Raw genomic sequence first — 23298 nt, 5'->3', positions numbered from 1 at the left:
GGCCCGGGAAACCTAAAGCAAAGTCTAAAAAATTCAAGGAAGGGATTTTTGGAGGTGGAAGACCCTATATCTAGTCCCAGAAACCACCAAAACTGCAATCTTGAGACCCTCCCGACTTTCCCTTAGGCTATAATAGCCTAAACTCACTGTGCTGTGTTGCACTGGTGCTATAGCCTGCTTCAGTTATCAATGCAGCTGGATAATGAAGAAGACAACTACCTCAAACAAATATATTCTCTATCCAGGATGCTGTGATCTTTGGGCTGCCATTCCGGCCGCAAGTGGACTGAGATCTCAAACCCCCATGTACCTATGTGCAGTAATGTGGGAAGAAAACATAGCCAGCACCTGTCAAAGTTCTCCTGGACCACCACGGGGGCCAAACAACCTGTGCTCAAGCTCCTGATAAATCAGGGGTGAGCCTTGCTCCCACGGGAATAGTCCCTGAGCTCCTTAATTGTTAGTGCAGGCTGGCTAGACAAGTTCCTTTAAGGGTTGCCCTGTTAGCTGCAAACTGCTCATCAGAGGATCCGCATATTCTCTCAAGCAATGCTGCCTCAGGACTACTGGGGACCTTTTGATCATTGCAAGCCTCAGAATTCAGATAAAAAACAGAAAAGAACAAAAACTTCTCAGAGCAGATCAGAAAGACACCTTCCAGCTTGCTTGCAGAAGGAAAAATCTGAAGAGATACAGTACGGCCCACTGAGGAAAGAGGCAGAGCTGAAGAAAAAATATATGACAACTCCTAAAAAAAGCTCGCAATTGGGGGAAGTTAACCCACTGGTCAGGACTCGTATGCTCTGTGCCACAGAAAAAAAAACCAAAGCAAAAACTTATGTTATAACATTTATACTAATTTAGCCAGCACTGTAGGCGCAGGTATTTAGGCATAGATTTTTGTGGTCTAAATGGGTGATAGTGCCTAAATGTTATGCGACATACAACTGCTAAACGTGATTCTATATATAGTGGAAGCCTTTTATAGAATTGCGTTAAGCACTGTTTTGATCGATACCAATTTCTAGGTGCCATATATAGAATTTGTGGGAAAGAGTATCTTGAAAACTTGACCAATCTGCAGGCTTCTAAGACTGCAATTTGATGCCCCTGCTTGCATGCAGTCTCCTGGCAAAGCTGCTCAGTGGCTCTCATGTGAACTGCATGTCAATATTCAAGCAGTATGAGTCAGTAATACAACAGCTGGATAAAAGGGGAAGAATGTACATTGTCACATCCTCACACTATACTTTCTATTGCAATTACTCCTGTTGCTCTCAAAATATGCTGTGATCACGCACCATCTCAAAAAACACTCACTGGGCCTTACTTGCCCTGCTATCATCTCATCTCCCTCTTTTCTTTCACATCTAAACTATGTGAATGTTTCATTCACCTTCACTGGCTTAACCATCTCTCAGTTCAAGTTATTCTCAATCCTTTCCAATCTGATTTTTGCCCTCTACAGTCAACACCAACAGACCTTGCAAATGCTTCCAATAAGTTATTTATTGCTAAAGCTACATGTCTTCACTTTATCCCCCTTATCACATCTTCTGCTTTTGATATTGTTAACCACCATCTATTTCTTAATACAGTAGTACCTTGGCTTACGAGCATAATCCGTTCCAGGAGCATGCTCGTAATCCAAAATGCTCGTTTATCAAAGCGAGTTTCCCCATAGGAAATAATGGAAACTCGCTTTGATAGGTTCCCACTCTCCACCCCCCACCCCCTCCCCTACGAGAACCGGCATTGATCTCCCTGTAGGCCCCCCCCTGTGAATCAGCACCCTCCCCCGCCCCGGCACTCCCCGCTGCCAATGGGCACCCCCCCCCCCCCGCTGCCATCGGGCACCCCCCCCCGCCGCGACCTGAGATCCCCCCAACCCACCCGAACCCTCTTCTTACTTTGATGTAGCCTCCGCACCGGCACCAGCATGTCCTGTGCTGGTGCTGGTGCCCGAAGATCTGCTTCCTGTGCTGGGCCTTGAGCATGTGCGCATGCTCAAGGCCTGAGAGTTCACGTTCGACGTGAGAGTTCACGCTCGACGTGAGAGTTCACGTTCAACGTGAACTCTCAGGCCTTGAGCATGGGTTGGGGGGACTTCAGGTCGCGGCGGGGGGGGGTGCCCGATGGCGGTGGGGGGGGGGTGCCGGATCGCGGGGAGGAGGGTGCCGGTTCGCAGGGTGGGGCCCTCGCAAATCGAGGCGCGCTCAGTTTATGAGGCACCAAGTTTGCAAATGTTTTGCTCGTCTTGCAAAATACTCGCAAACTGGTGCACTCGTAAACCGAGATACCACTGTATATTGTTTTCCAAGAGAACTGCTCAAAAGAATAGTAGCATCTTAATTTTTTTTTTTGCTTGACCTTGGTATTTCTATAAATTAAATTGGATTAATACAGTAACATATTATTAAAAACAATAATAATGCTGCTTTTAAATGGAGAGGAAAAAGAGCTACAGTAGAATTTCTTTAAACACACACACTGTAAAAACACTACTTACAGAAACTTCAGTGAACTCAGATTATCAAATGTTCCTTGTGCTAATGAAGAAAACAGGTTTCCTGAAAGATTTCTGCAAAAGCAATGATGAATACCAGCATTAAGGGGATAGTTCGACAAATGGACTTCTCCATTTAGGTCTCTTGAGGGTGGACTTTAGGAGCCTAGTCTGTCAAGGACCCAAGGTGCTTAGGTTCCATTATAGAATATTAGCGTAATCAGGTATTAGCATGCCTAACATATAGCACAGGGGTCTCCAAAGCCCCTCCTTGAGGGCCGAATCCAGTCGGAATTTCAGGATTTCCCCAATGAATATGCATGAGATCTATGTGCATGCACTGCTTTCAATGCATATTCATTGGGGAGATCCTGAAAACCCGACTGGATTCGGCCCTCAAGGAGGGACTTTGGAGACTCCTGATCTAGCATGTAGCAACTTTCCATCCTTCCCTCCCAACCCCCTGAATAGCAGCTTTCCATTCCTCCCTCCCATCCCCCTGTGCATCAGCTTTTCATTCATCCCTCCTATCCCCTTGTGCAGCAGCCTTCCATCCCTCCTATCCCTTGTGCAGCACTTCCCGATTGACCCCCCCACCATCACCACCATGAGACTTTCGGGCCTCCTAAAGCAGCAGCAGCTGTGGCAGAGGCAGCACTCTAAACAGGTTGCTTGTGGCTAGCCCTGCCAGGGCTTCCCTCTGCTGCATTATCAGTGATGTCATCAATGACGTCAGGCCAGGGGCAGCCTATTCACTGTGTTGCCTCTGCCTTCCAGCCACCGTCACCATTGCTGCTGCTTTGGGATAACTGGAAAATTGAATTGGGGAGTCTGATTTTTTTAGAAAACAAATTGATTCACCAAAGTGAATCGGTGAATTGATAAGAGGGCTGGAACACTGCCCATACGCCGAGAGGTTGGATAGGCTGGGGCTCTTCTCTCTGGAAAAAAGGAGGCTCAGGGGAGATATGATAGAGACCTTCAGGATCATGAGGGGCATAGAGAGGGTGGATAGGGACAGATTCTTCAGGCTGAAAGGGAAAACAGGTACGAGGGGGCATTCGGAGAAACTGAAGGGAGATAGGTTCAAAACAAATGCAAGGAAGTTTTTTTTCACCCAAAGGGTCGTGGACACCTGGAATGCGCTACCGGAGGAAGTGATCAGGCAGAGTACGGTACAGGGATTCAAACAGGGATTGGACGGATTCCTGAGGGATAAAGGGATCGTGGGATACTGAGAGAGGTGCTGGGATGTAACACAGGTATAGAAAGCTAACCAGGTAATAAGTATAGAAACCCAACCAGGTCGTGCATGTGCAAGACCGGAGGGTTAGGACTTCGATGGGAAGATAGGACTCAATGGGAAATCAAGGTGGCAAGGGGGCCCCTTCTAGTGATTCAGACAGGTCGTGACCTGTTTGGGCCGCCGCGGGAGCGGACTGCTGGGCAGGATGGACCTATGGTCTGACCCGGCGGAGGCACTGCTTATGTTCTTATGTTCAAATTGGTGAATCAGGAAGCATTAGTTTGCACCACCAAATGAAAATCATAAGTTAACAAAGGCTTTAGTCTACTCAACAATCACATGTGGAAGAAAGCAGACTTGATCACTGCCAGCACTTGACCTTTCATACATAATGTTAAATCTAACCAGATTCCTAAAATCTTTAATTTTTGTAGTACTACAAATCTCATATTGGTAATCTCAATTTCAGGCCTTAACCAGCATCACATTTGTTTTAGCCAGATTCAATACTAATTTATGATCAGACATCCAAGTATCTACAGCCTATGTTGTCTTCTTAAGATCCATTAAGCAAAACAAAAAATATTCACATGACCTAAGGTCTTACTTGCATAAAATTTCTCTAAAAAAAAAAAAAACAGTACAAATATTTTGCCCCATCTGAAAATTATTCTGCTAACTGTAAAACTAGCTGCCAGCACAAGGATAACAATACATTTTCCTTTGCAGCCAATGAGTTCTTCAAGTGGCAGTAGTGAAGATGTGGAAAAGTGTCATAAGTTTCAATATTCTACGCTTTTAGGGCTAGATTCAGTAAATGGCACTCAAAAACAGGCACCAAACCCCCCCCCCAGTGTTGAACAGGTTTTCTATAAAGGACATTCCAGTTGGATGCCCTTTATAGAACAGTGCTTCGGGTAAGGGAGGGAGTGAGGGGGTTCATGGCTCAGGACCACCATCTGTTTCTGCTGCTTTGGGGCTTGAAGGAGGGAGGGAGGGAAGAGGGCATTGTGGCTCAGGACTACTGCCGAGCTGGTGCTTCGGGGTGGGAGAGAGGGGGATATGCATCTCAGCTGCTTCGAGGCTTGAGTGCTTGAGAGGAGGAAGTAAGAGGGGGCGCTGCGGCTCAGGACCGCTGCCGCACTGGTGCTTGGGGCGAGAGAGGGCGATACACGTCTCAGCTGCTTCAGGGCTTGGGTGCTTGAGGGAGGGAGGAGGGATTTACAGCTGAGGACCGCTGCCGCACTGGTGCTTTGGGACAAGAGGGAGGTGGAGTTCACAGCTCAGGACTGCCACTGCTTCTAGTGCTTCAGGGCTTGAAAGAAGGAGTGGGGTTGCAGCTCAGGACTACTGCTGCTGGTGCTTTGGGGACTTTTTTCCAGCAAATTTTTTTTGCCAGTTGGGTGAGTGCCAATTAACCAAGAGCCGGTTAACTGAGATTCTACTGTATGTAGCATTCCCTAGTTAATGTACAGATTGGGATGTGACAAGTAACAAGATAAGTACGTGCAGAAGAAAAAAAAAAGGGGGCGAGTGTGTTTAAATTTTTTCATAAGTATTTCCCAACTCTCAAGTTTTTATTTTCAGTTTGTCTCATGCATTTATCTCTAAAGAAATTTGTTAACTCATCCTAAAATATTTAACATGCACTAATCAATTTAACACACATTAATTTGTAGATTAGCCTGCCTAATGAATGCACATTCATATAAAATACTTTGTTATAATAAAACCTTCAGAGCATGTTTACCCAACAATGGCCCATGAACCATGGCACATGAACCAAATGTATACAGCTATCTTTGAGGCATATGGCATTTGTACTACATGGCAGTAACTAAGAATTACACTTTTATTCAAACATCACTGAGTAATATGAATCAAGTAACAATACATTTAGTGAATCTATACAATATGAATCAAAACTACCATTAAGAGAAGCAGAATAATATTTGCAGGATTCCACAATCAAATTATAATTATAATCTATACATATTCCTTGTAAAAGTAATCAAAATATACTTACAGTCTACTGAGATTGTTGAGTCCCTTAAATGTGTCTGCATTCAGGCAGCCTATTCTATTACTGGTCAAATCTCTGTTCAGAAAAAATATATATACCTATTTATAGTTTCAAACCATTGATATCCCAAACCATTTCATTCTCAGAATTTAAATACATATCTAAAGAAAAATGCGTCTGTTCTTTACAGTGTTAAAATGTTAATTTATTCATTTTTTATGATACATACATATCTATAAAAGGTACATATGTAGATATATACTGGGTTTATATTAGATAGATGCACAGATATCTTATACGCCCAGACTGCTGGGCATGATGGACCTCTGGTCTGACCCAGCAGAGGCACTGCTTATGTAATTAAAAAATGGAGATGTGAGTAAATCCTGAATGATTTTCAGAGGACTGTGTTCATGAGGAGCTAGCTAAACTAAAGGTAGATAAAATGATGGGATGGATAGGTACATCTGAGGGTACTGAAAGAACTTAGGAAAGTTCTTGCAGCTCTGATGGTTGACCATTTTAATGCTTTTCTAGGGTTTAAAACAGTTCTAGAGTACTGGAGAAGGGTGGATGTGATCTCTTTACAGAAAAGCAGAAGTAAGGAAGAGGTAGGGAACTACGGGCTGGTAACACTTTTAAAACAGAGAATAGTGAAGTTTCTGGAATCCAATGGATTATAGGACCTGAGGCAACATGGTTTCACTAGAGGCAGGTCTGGTCAGAAAAATCTGATCAATTTCTTTGACTGGGTGACCAAAGAGTTGGATAGAGGAAGATTGCTAAATGTGGTGTATTTAGATTTTAGCAAAGCCATTGACACTTTTCCACCTAGGCATCTAATAAAAAACTGAGTACCCTTGGTATGGGTTCAAAGATGACAGACTGGGTAAGAAACTGGTTGAGTGGGAGGTGACGGGGATAGTAGTAAACTGGGCTTACTGCAAGGAAGGGGATGTTACCAATGGTGTGCCTCAAGGTTCAGTTCTTGGGTCTGTTCTTTTTAACAGTTTTATCGGTGATACTGCTGAAGGACTGTCTGGTAAGGTTTGCCTCATTGTAGGTAATACCATACTCTGCAATAGTATGGAATCTGGTAACTAAAATTTAATGTTAAGAAAAGTAGGGTCATGCATCTGGACTATAAAAACCCAAGGAAACGGTACAATTTAGGGGGTGAAGTACTAGTGTGCATGAAAGAGGAGCAGGACTTGGATGTGATAGTATGTGATGATCTTAAGGTGGCCAAACAGGTAGAAAATGTGATGGCAAAAGCTAGAAGGATCCTTGGAAGTTTAGGGAGAGGAATGATGTTTGAACACCTATGTGGTAAGTCTCTTTCAACTGAAAGGAAGCTCTGGAATGAGGTATAGGATGAATGTAAAAGGGGATAGAATCAGAAGTAATCTCAGAAAACACTTTCATAGACAGGGTAGTGAATGTGTGGAATGGCCTTCTAATGGAGGCGGTGGAGACAAAAATATATCTGAATTCAAGAAAGTTTGGTATAAGCACACTAGATCTTAAAGGGAGAGGAAGGGATAATAGATGGAATGGATAGGCAGACTAGATAGAAAAATGAAAGCAGATAAAGACCATGTTGCCTATGTCTCTGCATTTTTATGTCTTGCACTTTTTCAAGATTATGTAAGATGGCTTTCTGTGAATGTAAAGATGCTGAATGCCAAAGAACCTCTGCCGCAAGCTTAAGCATTGTAGTCTTGGAGGAAGCAATTAACTAGAGAAAAGCTGGAATGAGACTTGACTCTTTTGGCTTGTTTAACAGCCATGCAGTGGTGTAGCAGCTAGAGCTTTTAAAATCTGGGAACCTTTTCAACTCTATATATAGAGCCAGCCTTTCTCATATATAGGTGAGGGAGAAAAACTACCCAAAATATGTTGCTTTATTATTATTAAATTTTATGCTATGAACAGGCACTGTTATAGCTCTATTAGGACAGGCCTCAAAGTCATGTCCTGGGCTTATCCTCAACAAATAGGATGACCTCAACCATCTCCCTACCAGAACTGGCCAAAAAAAAAAAGAACTCCTCAGTGGGAGACTCTTCTTTAATATGGTGAGAAAGGGTCCAAAAGAAGTTCCATGGATCTCACCATTTCCTTGGCTCCTCTTTAGATGCCCAGAAGCAGTTGAACTCAGGCTCAGGATAGTATTGTTCTAAAGTCCTCACTGGCCTGATGAGCTGGCTCAAGACAAAGTGCTGAGACATGGTGCAGAATCTGGACCTGGAGAAGGCTCCACCCCCCCCAACCCCAATAGCTGGACACTATCATTGTCTCAGTGGGCTAGTAAACCTCAGTGCTTGGCCCAGATTCACTCATTGGTAACATGCACCAGCAAAGGCAGTGAAATCCACAGAACCTATTGACACTGAATCAGAAAACATGTCCCTGATGGCAATAATTGTATTAAGCAAGACATAATGGGGGCCCATAACACAATATGTACGAGACCCTCCCCCACCTGAGACATCAATATATACTGTATATAATAATAATAATTTATTTTCTTATATACCGCCCAACCGGAAGTTACGGGCGGTTCACAGCAAGAGAACAGAGACATATCAGCGAAGACAAAAATACAGTAGAATTCAATACAGTGAAATACAATATGATGCAGGATAAGCTGAAGGATAGAAATGGTTCAGTTACAGTAAAAATAATATTGCTTGTTTAAGCATAACTTGAAAATGTTGTTTTTAAATAGATGTTTGCTTCAGAATAGAGGAAGTACCTAAGTCATAGAGCATGTGAGCAAGGTCAGAATGCCCTAAATGAACATGTTATTACAAGATGTGCAAACACTGAAATAGTTATCAGGTGCTATGGGATGTTCTATGTCATTATTGTTGCTAGGGAAAATTACTAATGAAATAGGGTTAACAAGAAACCATGTAACTTGAAACTAATCAAAAGAACATTGCTAGAGTATGCAATTTATCACTGGACCTTAATGAAGCAATTGTAATTCAACTGGAAGATGTACCAACTATGTATAATTAATTATTTCCTTAAGTGATGTCATGAACCCAATAAAAATGGCCAGTCACTTGTAAGTCGGAGAGATTCTTGGTTGGTGTTCTACCAGTTAGTAGAACCTCAAGAACTCCCAAGGCCTTGAATGTTTAAACTACACTTTTGTGTCTGGTAATTATTTCCTTGACCTTCTCCAGAGATGGACGAAAGGGCTGGGAGTATGAAACCTGTTCATGTAGTTATTCAAAGGCTAGCATGCCAGCACTGATTTCCTGAAGAGGAAGCAACTTTCACTGCATGGCTGCTTCTCCCGTGTCACTGATGCCGATGCCCTGGCATGCTACCTTGAGAAGTCCAATGTCTGTGCTTCTTCTTCTCTACCTGATGCACTTTACAGGGGTCCCTCGGCATGCAAGGATGGTATCAAATCTGTATGAGTCCTTGGTATCAGATCCAAGAAAGCTAAGCTCTGATAGGCGCTGGTGTCGCAAAATGCCAAGGCAGGTGGAGACTTCCTAGATGTCGATGAAATCCCAGTGTTTGATGCAGTGCTGTGGGCCATATGGACCAATGCCAATATAAATGGATCGGACTTCTCAGCACCAAAAATACTTTTGAGCTATTCTCAATTTGCTATATCTCTTGGACACCTGATAACAAATACAGTGGTGCCTCGCATAACGGACGCCTCGCACAGCGAACGCTGCGCACAACGAACTTTATGTCTTGATTCGTACAACGAACTTCGTTTCACACAACGAAGTCGCCCGAGCTGCATCCTTCCGCGCAGGCACTGCGCTTAACTGCCCTCTCTCCGCCTGGCTCCCTCTTGCCCCCCCCCCCGACTCCCCGACACGATCGGGGCAAGAGGGAGCCCAAGCCCTCTTGCCCCCCCGACTCCCCGACACGATCGGGGCAAGAGGGAGCCCAAGCCCTCTTGCCCCCCCGACTCCCCGACACGATCGGGGCAAGAGGGAGCTCAAGCCCTCTTGCCCCCCCGACTCCCCGACACGATCGGGGCAAGAGGGAGCCCAAGCCCTCTTGCCCCCCCGACTCCCCGACACGATCGGGGCAAGAGGGAGCCCAAGCCCTCTTGCCCCCCCCGACTCCCCGACACGATCGGGGCAAGAGGGAGCTCAAGCCCTCTTGCCCCCCCCGACTCCCCGACACGATCGGGGCAAGAGGGAGCCCAAGCCCTCTTGCCCCCCCGACTCCCCGACACGATCGGGCCAGGAGGGAGCCCAAGTCCTCCTGGCCACGGCGACCCCCTAACCCCACCCTGCACTACATTACGGGCAGGAGGGATCCCAGGCCCTCCTGCCCTCGACGCAAACCCCCCCTCCCCCCAACGACCGCCCCCCCCAAGAACCTCCGACCGCCCCCCAGCCGACCCGCGACCCCCCTGGCCGACCCCCACGACACCCCCAACCCCCTTCCCCGTACCTTTCTGTAGTTGGCCGGACAGACGGGAGCCAAACCCGCCTGTCCGGCAGGCAGCCAACGACGGAATGAGGCCGGATTGGCCCATCCGTCCCAAAGCTCCGCCTACTGGTGGGGCCTAAGGCGCCTGGGCCAATCAGAATAGGCCCGGGAGCCTTAGGTCCCTCCTGGGGGCGGGGCCTGAGGCACATGGGCCCAACCCGACCATGTGCCTCAGGCCCTGCCCCCAGGAGGGACCTAAGGCTCCCGGGCCTATTCTGATTGGCCCAGGCGCCTTAGGCCCCACCAGTAGGCGGAGCTTTGGGACGGATGGGCCAATCCGGCCTCATTCCGTCGTTGGCTGCCTGCCGGACAGGCGGGTTTGGCTCCCGTCTGTCCGGCCAACTACAGAAAGGTACGGGGAAGGGGGTTGGGGGTGTCGTGGGGGTCGGCCAGGGGGGTCGCGGGTCGGCTGGGGGGCGGTCGGAGGTTCTTGGGGGGGGCGGTCGTTGGGGGGAGGGGGGGTTTGCGTCGAGGGCAGGAGGGCCTGGGATCCCTCCTGCCCGTAATGTAGTGCAGGGTGGGGTTAGGGGGTCGCCGTGGCCAGGAGGACTTGGGCTCCCTCCTGGCCCGATATTGTCGGGGAGTTGGGGAATCGGCGGGGCAAGAGGGCTTGGGCTCCCTCTTGCCCCGATCGTGTCGGGGAGTCGGGGGGGCAGGGGGGCTTGGGCTCCCTCTTGCCCCGATCGTGTCGGGGAGTCGGGGGGCAAGAGGGCTTGGGCTCCCTCTTGCCCCGATCGTGTCGGGGAGTCGGGGGGGGCAAGAGGGCTTGGGCTCCCTCTTGCCCCGATCGTGTCGGGGAGTCGGGGGGGCAAGAGGGTTTGGGCTCCCTCTTGCCCCGATCGTGTCGGGGAGTCGGGGGGCAAGAGGGCTTGGGCTCCCTCTTGCCCCGATCGTGTCGGGGAGTCGGGGGGGCAAGAGGGCTTGAGCTCCCTCTTGCCCCGATCGTGTCGGGGGTGCCAGGGACCACACGGAGTCACCCACCGTACCACCCGATTCGGGTAAGCGCAGGTATCGGTGGGTGGCTTATTTGCGGGGGGGTGCCTTATTTTACATTTTTTTCTAAAAAGGGGGGGCTGTCTTATTTGATGGCCCTGCCTTATCATCGGGGAAACACGGTAGAAAAAAAAAAAAATGAACAGTTAAGTCCCAGTTTTTGCCGCTGAGACTCTGCCCTCTCTCACTGTAAAATTAGACTCTACTTAGTCTGTCTTTAAATTTAAAAAATGTGTGTTGTTTTAAAAAACAATTATGTTTTTAGATGTATCTAAATAAAAATAATAACCAAAAATTTATCTTTTTTTATGTCATCTTAGCATATTTTATGCTGCAGAACGAATTATTTTTTTTTACATGTATTCTTATGGGAAAACGCGTTTCACATAACGAACGTTTCGCATAACAAACTTGCTCCTGGAACCAATTAAGTTCGTTGTGTGAGGCACCACTGTATGATAAAAAGAATCATCATGGCTGAGTGCCAAGCATGACGAGCACCAATTATGAGGATTGGATCTGTGCTAGTCCAGGTAAGGTCTTCCAGCATCATCCCCATGGTTGCTTTTAGCATGTCCAGCCATCTGATTACAAATCAATTCAAAGCACCTGATTAGTATTTTAGTCATTACTTAAGTTAATTTAATTGTTTTGTAAACTGCTTTGAACCCTTTGGGAGATTTAGCATTATATAAGACACCACATTAAATTAAATTAAACATGGCCTTGCCACATCGAGAGCACCACTTAGAACCACTGGGAGCATTCTGTGACTTGTCAGATAAGGTAGCCATAGTGAAATCAAATGGCTTGAGGACTGGAAAAAAAAATAAAGGAAGAAAATAGAACCCTGACTTGAACACTCAGGCTTAAAAGGGCCAAGAAGCCATAGGAAAAAGAAAGGAAAATTCAAGTGCTGAAAAAACTAAGGAAATTAAAAGGGGATGAAAGGGAAACACTGGGCCAGTGCAACACTCACAAAAATAAGGCAGCAAAGCATTGAGATAAAAAAAAGCCCATGGTGCAAAGAAAAGCAAAAAGCTCTGTAACAAAATGTCTGTGCAGCTCTGTGGAAAGGATAAGACTGGCTGGTCCTGCACAGTCACAGTGGACCAAAAGGTACATGTGAGTGTGCCCCTAGTTTTCTAAAAGCTTCTAGAAAAGACGCTGGGGAATTTTTGTTCTGCCAGGCTCTGTTGGATGACATCACACATACAGAAAAACTTTGGTTTGCAAGCATAATTTGTTCCGGAAGCATGCTCGTAATCCAAAGTACTTGTATATCAAAGTGAATTTCCCCATAGGAAATAACGGAAACTCAAGACGATTCGTTCCATAACCCAAAAACTTTAATTCAAAATACTGCACTGTTGTATGTGTTTGTGTCGCGCTTATATTGTTGGAACCCCAAAAACCAACTCGAGGAATATAATCTTAATGCTGGGTAGATCCAATGGAAACTAGCCTACTTATATACTACCGATCCCCTCCCTTTGTTGGTAATACCTTTTTAACAATGTGCTTTATATATTAAACTACTTCAGAAGTGTTCAGAACCCTTAGGTAGAGGACCCCAAAAGAACCCTTAGGTAGAGGACCCTAAAAGTTCAATTAGTACAGGGTGAAGTGCTGTGATTGACCAGGGGGGGGTCCGCATTTTGGGGCGTGTCCATTTGTGGGTCCTCTACCTAAGGGTTCTGAGCACTTCTGAAGTAGTTAATATATAAAACACACTGTTAAAAAGGTGTTACCAACAAAGGGAGGTGTTTAGTTCTCAGTTGCAATGCTTGTGCTGCATTCAGCTGCGCTCAGCAATGTGACGCGCGTATATTGTGCATACTTTTATGTGGTGTGCGTCAACATGCTAGTATTGCAAGACAATACTCATTGATAAAGTTAAAATTTATAAAACGTTTTGCTCATCTTGCAAAACACTCACACACCAAGTTACTTGCAATCCAAGGTTTTACTGTATATGAAGATGATGTATTGCTTGTTCTCAGAAAAAGTTATTAGAAAAACTGTAAATATACTTCTGTAAAATATCTCCAAAATTTTCCAGGACTGTAAACAATACAAAAAAAAAACAAAAAACCACCATACAAAAAAACAACAACAAACTACTACTGTAAAATGGTAGATAAAATAGAATACTTACAATCTCTTTAAAGATGAAAGCTCCAGAAAAGCACCTGGCTCTATTTTACTTATAAGGTTGTTTTTAAGATCCCTATAAAATAAAAAGGTTTTAGATATTAAACTATGATAGAGTTGCTCTTTAGAGATGTCTTAGAATTAAACTGATAGATAGATAGTTCATGTATACATCTATCCATCTATATATATCTATATTCTTATGCTCATGGATCATACAGCAGCTCTGTCCCTCTCCCTATCAATGATAAGGTGTGAACTATGAAAATTAAAGTACATTCTACAGCAGGGGTGGCCAAATTTTCACATACCAACAACAAATGAAACAGAAGGCATAATACCAAAAAGTCTTGTGCTTTAACAATCTCTTCCTTAGTCTTCTTTTTCTCATTTTCCTTCCTTCCTCCTTCCCTACCATTGTTCTAACCAATCACTCTCTAAACCCATCTCATCATCATCAGCTCTGCCTTGCCCAGTCTCTCCACATATGTGCTCTGGCTTGAAAAACAAAGCCCTACAAAGTTTCAACCTCGAAAGCTGAAATTCATGTAATAAGAGGTGCCTAAGTAGAGGCCCTAAAATTTTTGTGCTTGTCGTACGAAACAAATGGACAACTTCAAGAACCTCCTATACACAGAGTATTGCTAACATCAGCCTGATATTTAATCTACATATATAACTTTTTGTATTTAGTAAACTTTTAGAGCAGGGCTGCCCAAGTCTAGTCCTCGGGATGTACTGACAGGCCAGGTTTTCAGGATATCCACAATGAATATGCATGAGACAGATTTGCCTGCACTGCCTTCTTGGTATGCAAATCTCTCTCTCATGCATATTCATTGTGGATATCCTGAAAACCTGGCCTGCCAGTAGATCTCGAGGACCGGACTTGGTCATCCCTGTTTTAGAGTTTCAAAAGTCTAGGCCAGGGGTGTCAAAGTCCCTCCTCGAGGGCCGCAATCCAGTCGGGTTTACAGGATTTCCCCAATGAATATGTATGAGATCTATTTGTATGCACTGCTTTCATTGTATGCTAATAGGTCTCATGCATATTCATTGGGGAAATCCTGAAAACCCAACTGGATTGCAGCCCTCAAGGAGGGACTTTGACACCCCTGGTCTAGGCTAAGTGCTCTTCTAATGCTTTAATGCCAAAGTTGGCCAAAAACCAAATTCACTAATTTTTAGCTTCATCTTTGGGGTGCCATAGATTTGTAACAAATTTAAATGGTTTCTTCTTGCTTGGTACACCTGCTCAACTACTGATTGTTATCCATCTGTGACAATTTCAAGGCCTGCTTTAATTTATTTGCAAAGATATTGCAAGGCAAACAGAGTAGCAAAAATATTAACAACAAATTTTACCCATTTTTGAAGCCTTGTACAGTCAACCTTGGTTTGCAAGTAACCCGGTTTGCGAGTGTTTTGCAAGACGAGCAAAACATTCTCACAAAACGTCTCGCAAACCGAGTGTTGACTCGATTTGCGAGCACCCCCCCCCCGATAACCAGCATTGCTCCCCCCCCCACTCGAACCGGCACCCCCCTGCCCGAACAACTTAAACTTACCCCTCCCCCCCCCCCGTCTGGCACCGGCACGCAGCCCACAGGACGTGCCGGTGCCGCTAGAAGATCTTCCTGCTTCTGCCGGCCTTGAGCATGCATCTGCGCATGCTCAAGGACTTCTAATTCTCCCTCTCGCGGAGAATCTCGGTGAGAGGGAAAATTAGAAGTCCTTGAGCATGCGCAGATGCATGCTCAAGGCCGGCAGAAGCAGGAAAATCTTCTAGTGGCAACGGCACGTCCTGTGGGATGCATGCCGGTGCCAAACCGGGGGAGGGGGGTAAGTTTAAGTTGTTTGGGTGGGGGGTGGGAACGTATCAAAGCGAGTTTCCATTATTTCCTAGGGGAAACTCGCTTTGATATACGAGTATTTTGGTTTACAAGCATGCTTCTGGAACGAATTATGCTCGTAAATCAAGGTTCCACTGTATTTTAGTTTTGACACCAGCAATCACTTTGGTTCAAAAAGCAATGGATAGAGCAGGGATAGGTAATTCCGGTCCTCGAGAGCTGGAGCCAAGTCAGGTTTTCAGGATATCCACAATAAATATGTATGAGATGGATTTGCATGCACTGCCTCCTTGAGATGCAAATCTATTTCATGCATATTTATTGTGGGATAGAGCCTACCCCTGGGATAGAGCAACATTTTCTCTAATAGATACCAAATTTTCAGGAGGGTGTTTTTTGTATAGTGAAGAAATTTGCAATTGAATTCAGATAGTCTCAGCAGCGTAACTACTTATTTAAAAGTATTAATTGTATTTGTCAATGGAGGATTCTTCAAATATTCAAGTTAAACTATGAAAGAACTTTTACAACACACATAATTTACTTTTTGTTGTTTGTTTTAAAACTTAATTGTGGCACAGGGCTAAAAATTGCCAGGCACTAAGAATGCTGGTTAGTAGTAAAGGAATTGTGTTAAGCATACTACATATGTATTTAATAGTTATTGAAATATTGTCAAAACTTGCGTTGGTCCATGGTGGTTTAACCACTGCCAGTTTATTCAAACTGACAACCCCATCGCCAAGAGGTCACGCCCGATAGCCAGGCAAGTCCAGCCACGGGTGGGTGGGTTTCTTAGCCAAGGTTCCGATGCTCCGGACCCAAGCACTGCAGGCACCAATTGTGCGGGTTGGTGAGAGAGATCGGGCGTGCACACCGCTGGCACTTCTTAAATCCCGGTTGAGGGGGCATGAAGGGAAATACGGCCTCCGCAAAATCGAAGCCGGAGGCCTGTATGGTGGCAACAGGCCCTGCCTGGGCCGGCCTGAAAAAATAAGGAAAACTCGACGAGTTTTTTTTTTTTAAAGTAAAAATAAAGGTAATCCGAAGGAGAAAAATAGAAAAAAATGAGAAAATACGCGAGCGGGAAGGCAAAAATTAGTTTTTCAACGGCCGTTGAAAACACATGCGTCTTCTTCGCTCCGCGGAAACGAAGAAACTGGGGACCACGCACTCCTCCGTCGGGCGGGAAGGCACTCGCGCATGCGCGGTGCGGCCAACTAGAACTTTCTAGTTAAAAGTGTCCGTACCGGGGCTCCGTCGGTGACGTCACCCATGCGTTAAGAATATGCTGCCTGCTTGTCCTGGGATAAAGCACTGTATCAAGGGATGTGAAGCTATTCTATAAACACCTTTTAATTTCTTATTCTTAATTTTTTTTTCTTTATTATTATAATTGTACTCTACATTTTCAACTTGAAAGAATTGTAAGGTATTTTGAATTCAATTTTTTTTTTAAAAGAATATAAAAAATATATAAGGGTGTGAAGACATTCAGAAGGCCCAGCATACAGTTTTCTATTGACCTACCATCTCAATGCTGAAAGTTGGTTTTTTTTTTTCTTTATTCATTTTAAAACATACACAAATAGACTCCACCTCTGAAACAGTGCTTCTTGGTGTCTCTGCTGTTCCCTGCTTACGAGTTTTTCTATATCTGTGGGGGGATGGGGAGGGGAGGGTGGGGGGTAGGGGCTTCTTTGTTGGGGGGTGGGGGTATGGTGGGTCCGGGGAGGACATAAGAGTCCAGTCCTCCGCGGGTGTTTGATGAAAATGTATCCCATGGTTGTTATTGCTGTTGTATTTACTGTTGCTTAATAAAATAGATTTGAACTAAAAAAAATACACTTATAACTAACAAATAGTAGTAGAAATACCTTCCCCCCTCCCCTCCCACCCATTCTGGATGTGTATACAATTCTATTAAAAATGGAAGGCTTGTACTAGTGAATGGTTGTTACAAAATCTGCTATTGGGGCCCCAAATCTCCTTAATTTTTTTTACAAATATCAGTTATTTCCGAATTCATATGTTCATATCGATAGAATAAGCATAGGGATTCTCCCACCAAAAGATATGATTCATTTTAGCCCAATTCTTCCAATTTTTTGTGATCATCTGTATAGCAATCCCAGTCATAACAAGAAGTATTCTATTCTTAGCTGCAGAAATTGGAGACTTAGGTTGTAATACAATTCCAAATAGCAATGTTACTTACCGTAACAGTTGTTATCCAAGGACAGCAAGCAGCTATTCTCACTAGTGGGTGATGTCATCCGACAGAGCCCCGATACGGACATCTTGCAAGCATGTCTTGCTTGAAGAAACTCAGAAGTTTCGAGATGCCCGCACCGCGCATGCGCCAGTGCCTTCCCGCCCGATATACCGGGCGTGTCTCCTCAGTTCAGGTATCTAGCCTGAGAAGCCAACCCAGGGGAGGTGGGTGGGACGTGAGAATAGCTGCCTGCTGTCCCTGGATAACAACTGTTACGGTAAGTAACATTGCTTTATCCCAGGACAAGCAGGCAGGTATTCTCACTAGTGGGTGACCTCCAAGCTAACCTCAATGGGATGGTGGGAGAGTTGGTAACTTAAGAGAATAAATTTTGTAAAACTGTTTGGCCAAACTGTCCATCCCGTCTGGAGAAAGTATCCAGACAATAATGAGAGGTGAAGGTATGAACCGAGGACCAAGTGGCAGCCTTACAAATCTCCTCAATCGGTGTCGATCTGAGGAAGGCTACAGAGGCTGCCATTGCTCTGACCTTATGGGCTGTGACCTTACAAGGGAGGGATAATCCAGCCTGGGCATAGCAGGAAGAGATACAAGCCGCCATCCAATTAGAGATGGTACGCTTCGATACAGGTCGTCCCAACTTGTTTGGATCAAAGGAGACGAAAAGTTGAGGAGCAGTTCTGTGTGGCTTGGTGCGATCTAAGTAGAAAGCCAAAGCACGTTTACAGTCCAGAGTGTGAAGAGCTGATTCTCCAGGGTGAGAATGAGGCTTTGGAAAAAATACTGGAAGTACAATAGATTGGTTGAGATGAAATTCAGAGACCACTTTAGGCAGGAATTTCGGATGAGTACGGAGGACCACCTTGTCATGATGGAATACTGTGAACGGTGGATCCGCCACTAGGGCCTGAAGCTCACTGACCCTGCGAGCAGACGTAAGGGCCACCAGAAAAACCACTTTCCAGGTGAGATACTTAAGTGGAGCCTTGTTGAGAGGTTCAAACGGAGGCTTCATGAGATGAGACAAGACAACATTGAGATCCCAAACCACAGGAGGAGGTTTGATAGGAGGGTTGACATGGAAAAGGCCTTTCATAAATCTGGAAACCACAGGATGAGCAGACAAAGGTTAACCCTGTAGAGGCTGATGGAAAGCCGCAATAGCACTCAGGTGGACTCGTATAGAGGTAGACTTGAGACCAGACTGAGACAGGTGTAGAAGATAGTCCAACACAGAGGACAGGGAAGCTCCTTGAGGCTCCTTGGCATTGGAAATACACCAGGAAGAGAATCTAGTCCATTTTTGGAAATAGCATTGTCGAGACCTCCCTCACCGCTGGAGAAAACTGGTGAGGAGTTACGTTGAGAGGAACCAAGCTGTCAGGTGGAGAGACTGCAGGTTGGGATGAAGCAGTGAACCTTGATGTTGAGTAAGTAGTGAAGGAAACACTGGAAGAAGCACCGGCTCCCTGCTGCTCAGTTGAAGTAGAAGGGAGTACCAAGGTTGTCTGGGCCACCGAGGAGCAATCAGAATCATGGTGGCATGGTCTGATCTCAACTTGACCAGAGTCTTTTGAATGAGAGGAAATGGAGGAAACGCATACAGGAAGCGATTCCCCCAATCCAGTAGAAAGGCATCTGCCTCGAGGCGGTGAGGAGTGTAGATCCTGGAGCAAAACAGAGGCAGTTTGAAGTTGTGGGGGGCTGCAAAGAGGTCTATCTGAGGCGTCCCCCACTGTGCAAAGATTTGATGAAGGGGGTCGGAATGGAGCGTCCATTCGTGAGGCTGGAGAAGACGACTCAAGTTGTCTGCTAAGACGTTGTCCTTCCCCTGAATGTAGACAGCTTTGAGGAAGGCGTTGTGGCGAACAGCCCAATCCCAGACTCGAAGAGCTTCCAGGCAAAGAGGGGCCGAGCCCGTGCCCCCTTGTTTGTTGACATAATACATGGCGACCTGATTGTCTGTGCGAATGAGGACCACCATGTCATGAAGCAGATGTTGAAAAGCTTGGAGAGCATTGAAGATGGCTCTGAGCTCCAGAAGGTTGATCTGATGGAGTCGTTCCGCACTGGTCCAGAACCCCTGAGTGCGAAGACCATCCAGATGAGCCCCCCAGGCATAGTTCGAAGAATCGGTCGTGAGAACTTTCTGGTGGGGAGGAGAGTGAAACAGCAAACCTCTGGATAGATTCGAAGAGGTCATCCACCAAAGAAGAGACTGCCTTAGAGCAGGAGTGACTACAATGTGACGTGATAATGGGTCGGACACCTGAGTCCACTGAGATGCCAGGGTCCATTGAGGAATTCTGAGATGCAGTCTGGCAAAAGGCGTCACATGAACTGTAGATGCCATGTGGCCCAAGAGGACCATCATGTGTCTCGCTGAGATGGATTGGCGAGAAGACACCGACTGGCAGAGGAGAAGGAGAGCATCCAAGCGCTGAGGAGGAAGGAATGCTCGAAGTTGAATGGTATCCAGGACCGCCCCGATAAAGGGGAGAGACTGGGTGGGCTGAAGATGTGACTTGGGAAAGTTGATCTCGAAGCCCAAGCTTTGCAGGAAACAAATGGTAGTCAAGGTCGCCGAAATGACCTCTGGAGCTGACGGGGCCTTGATGAGCCAGTCGTCGAGGTATGGAAACACCTGAAGACCCATGTTCCGGAGTGCAGCGGCCACCACCACCAGACACTTCGTGAAGACTCTGGGAGACGAGGAGAGGCCGAATGGAAGCACTCGATACTGCAGATGTCCCACCCGAAATATGAGGAACTTGCGGGAGGCCGGATGAATGGGGATGTGAGTGTAGGCCTCCTTGAGATCCAGAGAGCATAACCAATCGTTCTGCTCGAGGAGGGGGTAGAGAGAAGCAAGGGTCAGCATGCGGAACCGCTCCTTGACCAAAAACTTGTTGAGGACCCGAAGGTCCAAAATGGGACGCAGATCGCCCGTCTTCTTCGGAACGAGAAAGTACCGGGAGTAAAACCCCCGGTTTTGCTAATCTATCGGAACTGGCTCGACGGCCCGAAGCCGAAGCAGAGCCTGTGCCTCCTGAAGGAGAAGAGCGGTCTGCGTCAAGTTGGAAGGATACTCTCTTGGCGGGTGGTCCGGGGGGACCTGTTGGAAATGAAGAGAGTATCCTTCTCTTACGATGGTAAGGACCCAAAGGTCCGTGGTAATGGTCTCCCATCGATGACAAAAATGATGGAGACGACCCCCAATGGGAAAAACAGGGGGAGACAGAACGAGGTCGGTTATGCTCCCTGGAAAAGAGTCAAAAAGGCTGAGTAGCCTTGGGTGCAGCCGGCATCTGAGGCTTCTGCTGAGGCTTCTGGGGGGGCTGCCTCTTCGCAGGTTGTCTCGCTGGAGGAGTTTGGCGAGGAGTATAACGCCGCTGGTAAATCAGAGGCGGCCTAGTAGGTCGTGACTGTTGAGGCTTGGGCTTAGGCCGTAGGATAGACTGAAAGGACTTCTCATGATCTGAAAGCTTCTTAGTAACAGTCTCGATAGACTCATCGAACAGATCCGCTCCCGCACAAGGCACATTTGCAAGCCTGTCTTGGAGGTTCGGATCCATATCGATCGTGCGAAGCCATGCCAGGCGACGCATGGCTACCGAACAGGCGGCAGCACATGCCGAGAGCTCGAAGGCATCGTAGGAGGATTGCATCAGCTGGAGGCGTAACTGGGAAAGGGTCGCCACCACCTCTTCGAACTCGAATCGAGCCTGAGCATCGATGAAAGGGATAAACTTGCGGAGCACCGGCAAGAAGAACTCCAAATATGAAGAAAAGAAGAAATTGTAATTGAGCACTCGAGACGCCATCATAGAGTTCTGGTAGATACGTCTACCAAACTTATCCATCGTCCTCCCTTCTCGGCCCGGTGGTACTGAGGCATAAACCTGGGAGGGATGAGATCGCTTGAGAGAGGACTCGACCAGGAGGGACTGATGAGAGAGTTGAGCTCCCTCAAACCCTTTGTGGTGGACGATGCGGTATCGAGCATCCAACTTGCTGGGAACTGCAGGGATGGAGTATGGTGTCTCAAAACAACGCATGAATGTCTGGTCAAGCAGTTTATGCAGAGGAAGCCGGAGCGACTCCGCCGGAGGGTGAGGTAAGTGCATGGTGTCTAGATACTCCTTGGAATATCGAGACCCAGTGTCCAAAGTTACATCCAAGTCATCCGCCATTTGTCGGAGGAAGGAAGAAAAGGACAGTTGGTCCGCCAGCGCCGGCCGGCGAGACGGACTAGAAGAAGTAGAAGCCTCCGGGTCCAGAGAGAACTGGGAGCGGCAAGGAGAATAGGAGGTAGATGGTTCCTCATACTCCGGTCCCTCAGGCGGGGATAAATCCGACGAGGAGTATCCCATACGTTGCATCTTCTTTTGCGGGGACACCTCCGATTGACGTGAGGAGTGTCGAGACGAGTGTCGGGATCGATGCCCCTCCCGGTACCGGGATGGAGAACGTGAACACCTGTGCATCACACGATCCCCCGAAGCCTCCACGGAATGGATGGGACTAGATGCAGTGGATCGTAGAGGTGGCAAGGATGCGGACTCACGCGCTGCCACCCAGGCCTGGTATGGAGTGCGGAAGAACTCTTCCTGCGAGGTAGTATGCCCAGGGCTCCGATTATCAGTGGCTGGTATCGTACCCTGATGGCGAGGAGGCGTGATGGGCTCCAAAGGCGGCATATCACTAAAGGAAGCCCGCCGCGAGGCCCCCGCCGCCTTCCGCCAATCCTCCTCATCAAGCAGAGAGATCGAACGACGAGGAGGAGGGGGAGGGGGCGGCCCGCCCCCCGGGACCGGTACCGGGAGGTCACCCTGGATGGAGGCGATAAGCCGGGGTCCCATAGTCTGCATAAGCTCGACAAACTGAGCTTCCAGCAGGGATCGCAGCGAAGCCGATATGGAGGGATCCGCACCGAAAGGGGGTCCTCCAGCACGGTCTTCACGCTCCTTTGCGGCCAAGTGCTTCTGCTTGCTAGCCTTAGGCACTTTGATGACCACCGGAGGGACAGTGGAAGGCGGTATCTGAGCCGAGGAGACGGGAACAGGCACCGGTGTCGAACTCGAGGCTGAAGTCGGTGTGAACGATGCTGGCTTCAAAAGGCCAGATGCAGGAGTTGACGATGCAGGTTTCGCATGGACTGGCGAAACATCAGCAGAAGTGGAAGCAGACGGCTCCTTAGCAGTCTCCATCTTAAACATCGACTCCCACAGCAAGCAGCGCCGTTTAAACGAGCGCGCAGTAAGCGTGGAACAAGGCCGGCACGATTTCGGTATGTGTTCTGGACCAAGACACTGAAGACAGCGTCGATGCGGGTCCGTCAACGAAATCGCGCGCTGGCACTTGCTGTACTTTTTAAAACCGGTGATTGGCCGGGACATAGGCCGTAAAATCATCGCCGCAAGGTCGAAGGCGCTGGGCCTAAGCCACGAGGCCGGCCCGGCCGAACCGCCGGAAGAAATAATTGTAACTTTTTTTTTTTTTTTAAAGAAATACAGTGTTAAGTTAAAGTAATAGTAAAAGCAACAAAACGCGGACAAAGAAGGCAAAAAATTACTGAAATTCAGTCAGCGCAGAATGAAGTGAAACTTCTCAGCTCCGCGGAAAGAAAAGAACTGAGGAGACACGCCCGGTACATCGGGCGGGAAGGAAGTGGCGCATGCGCGGTGCGGGCATCTCGAAACTTCTGAGTTTCTTCAAGCAAGACATGCTTGCAAGATGTCCGTATCGGGGCTCTGTCGGATGACATCACCCACTAGTGAGAATATCTGCCTGCTTGTCCTGGGA

General features: G+C 47.0%; 1 protein-coding gene across 1 annotated transcript in view; it reads right to left on the bottom strand.

Annotated features, from left to right (window-relative positions):
* ADGRA3 (adhesion G protein-coupled receptor A3) overlaps positions 1-23298 on the bottom strand; it is a 194023-nt gene that overhangs the window by 102887 nt on the left and 67838 nt on the right. The window contains exons 3-5 of the mRNA XM_033948486.1: positions 13409-13480; positions 5779-5850; positions 2510-2581 (exon numbers count right to left, since the gene is read on the bottom strand). Coding sequence (XP_033804377.1) covers positions 2510-2581; positions 5779-5850; positions 13409-13480 — 216 coding nt within the window. The remainder of the gene's footprint in view (positions 1-2509; positions 2582-5778; positions 5851-13408; positions 13481-23298) is intronic.

Source organism: Geotrypetes seraphini, chromosome 1 (assembly GCF_902459505.1).
Source record: "Geotrypetes seraphini chromosome 1, aGeoSer1.1, whole genome shotgun sequence".
Taxonomy (NCBI): Eukaryota; Metazoa; Chordata; class Amphibia; order Gymnophiona; family Dermophiidae; genus Geotrypetes; species Geotrypetes seraphini.
Note: the sequence above shows the minus strand (reverse complement) of the source record. Positions and strands in the feature narration are given on the sequence as shown.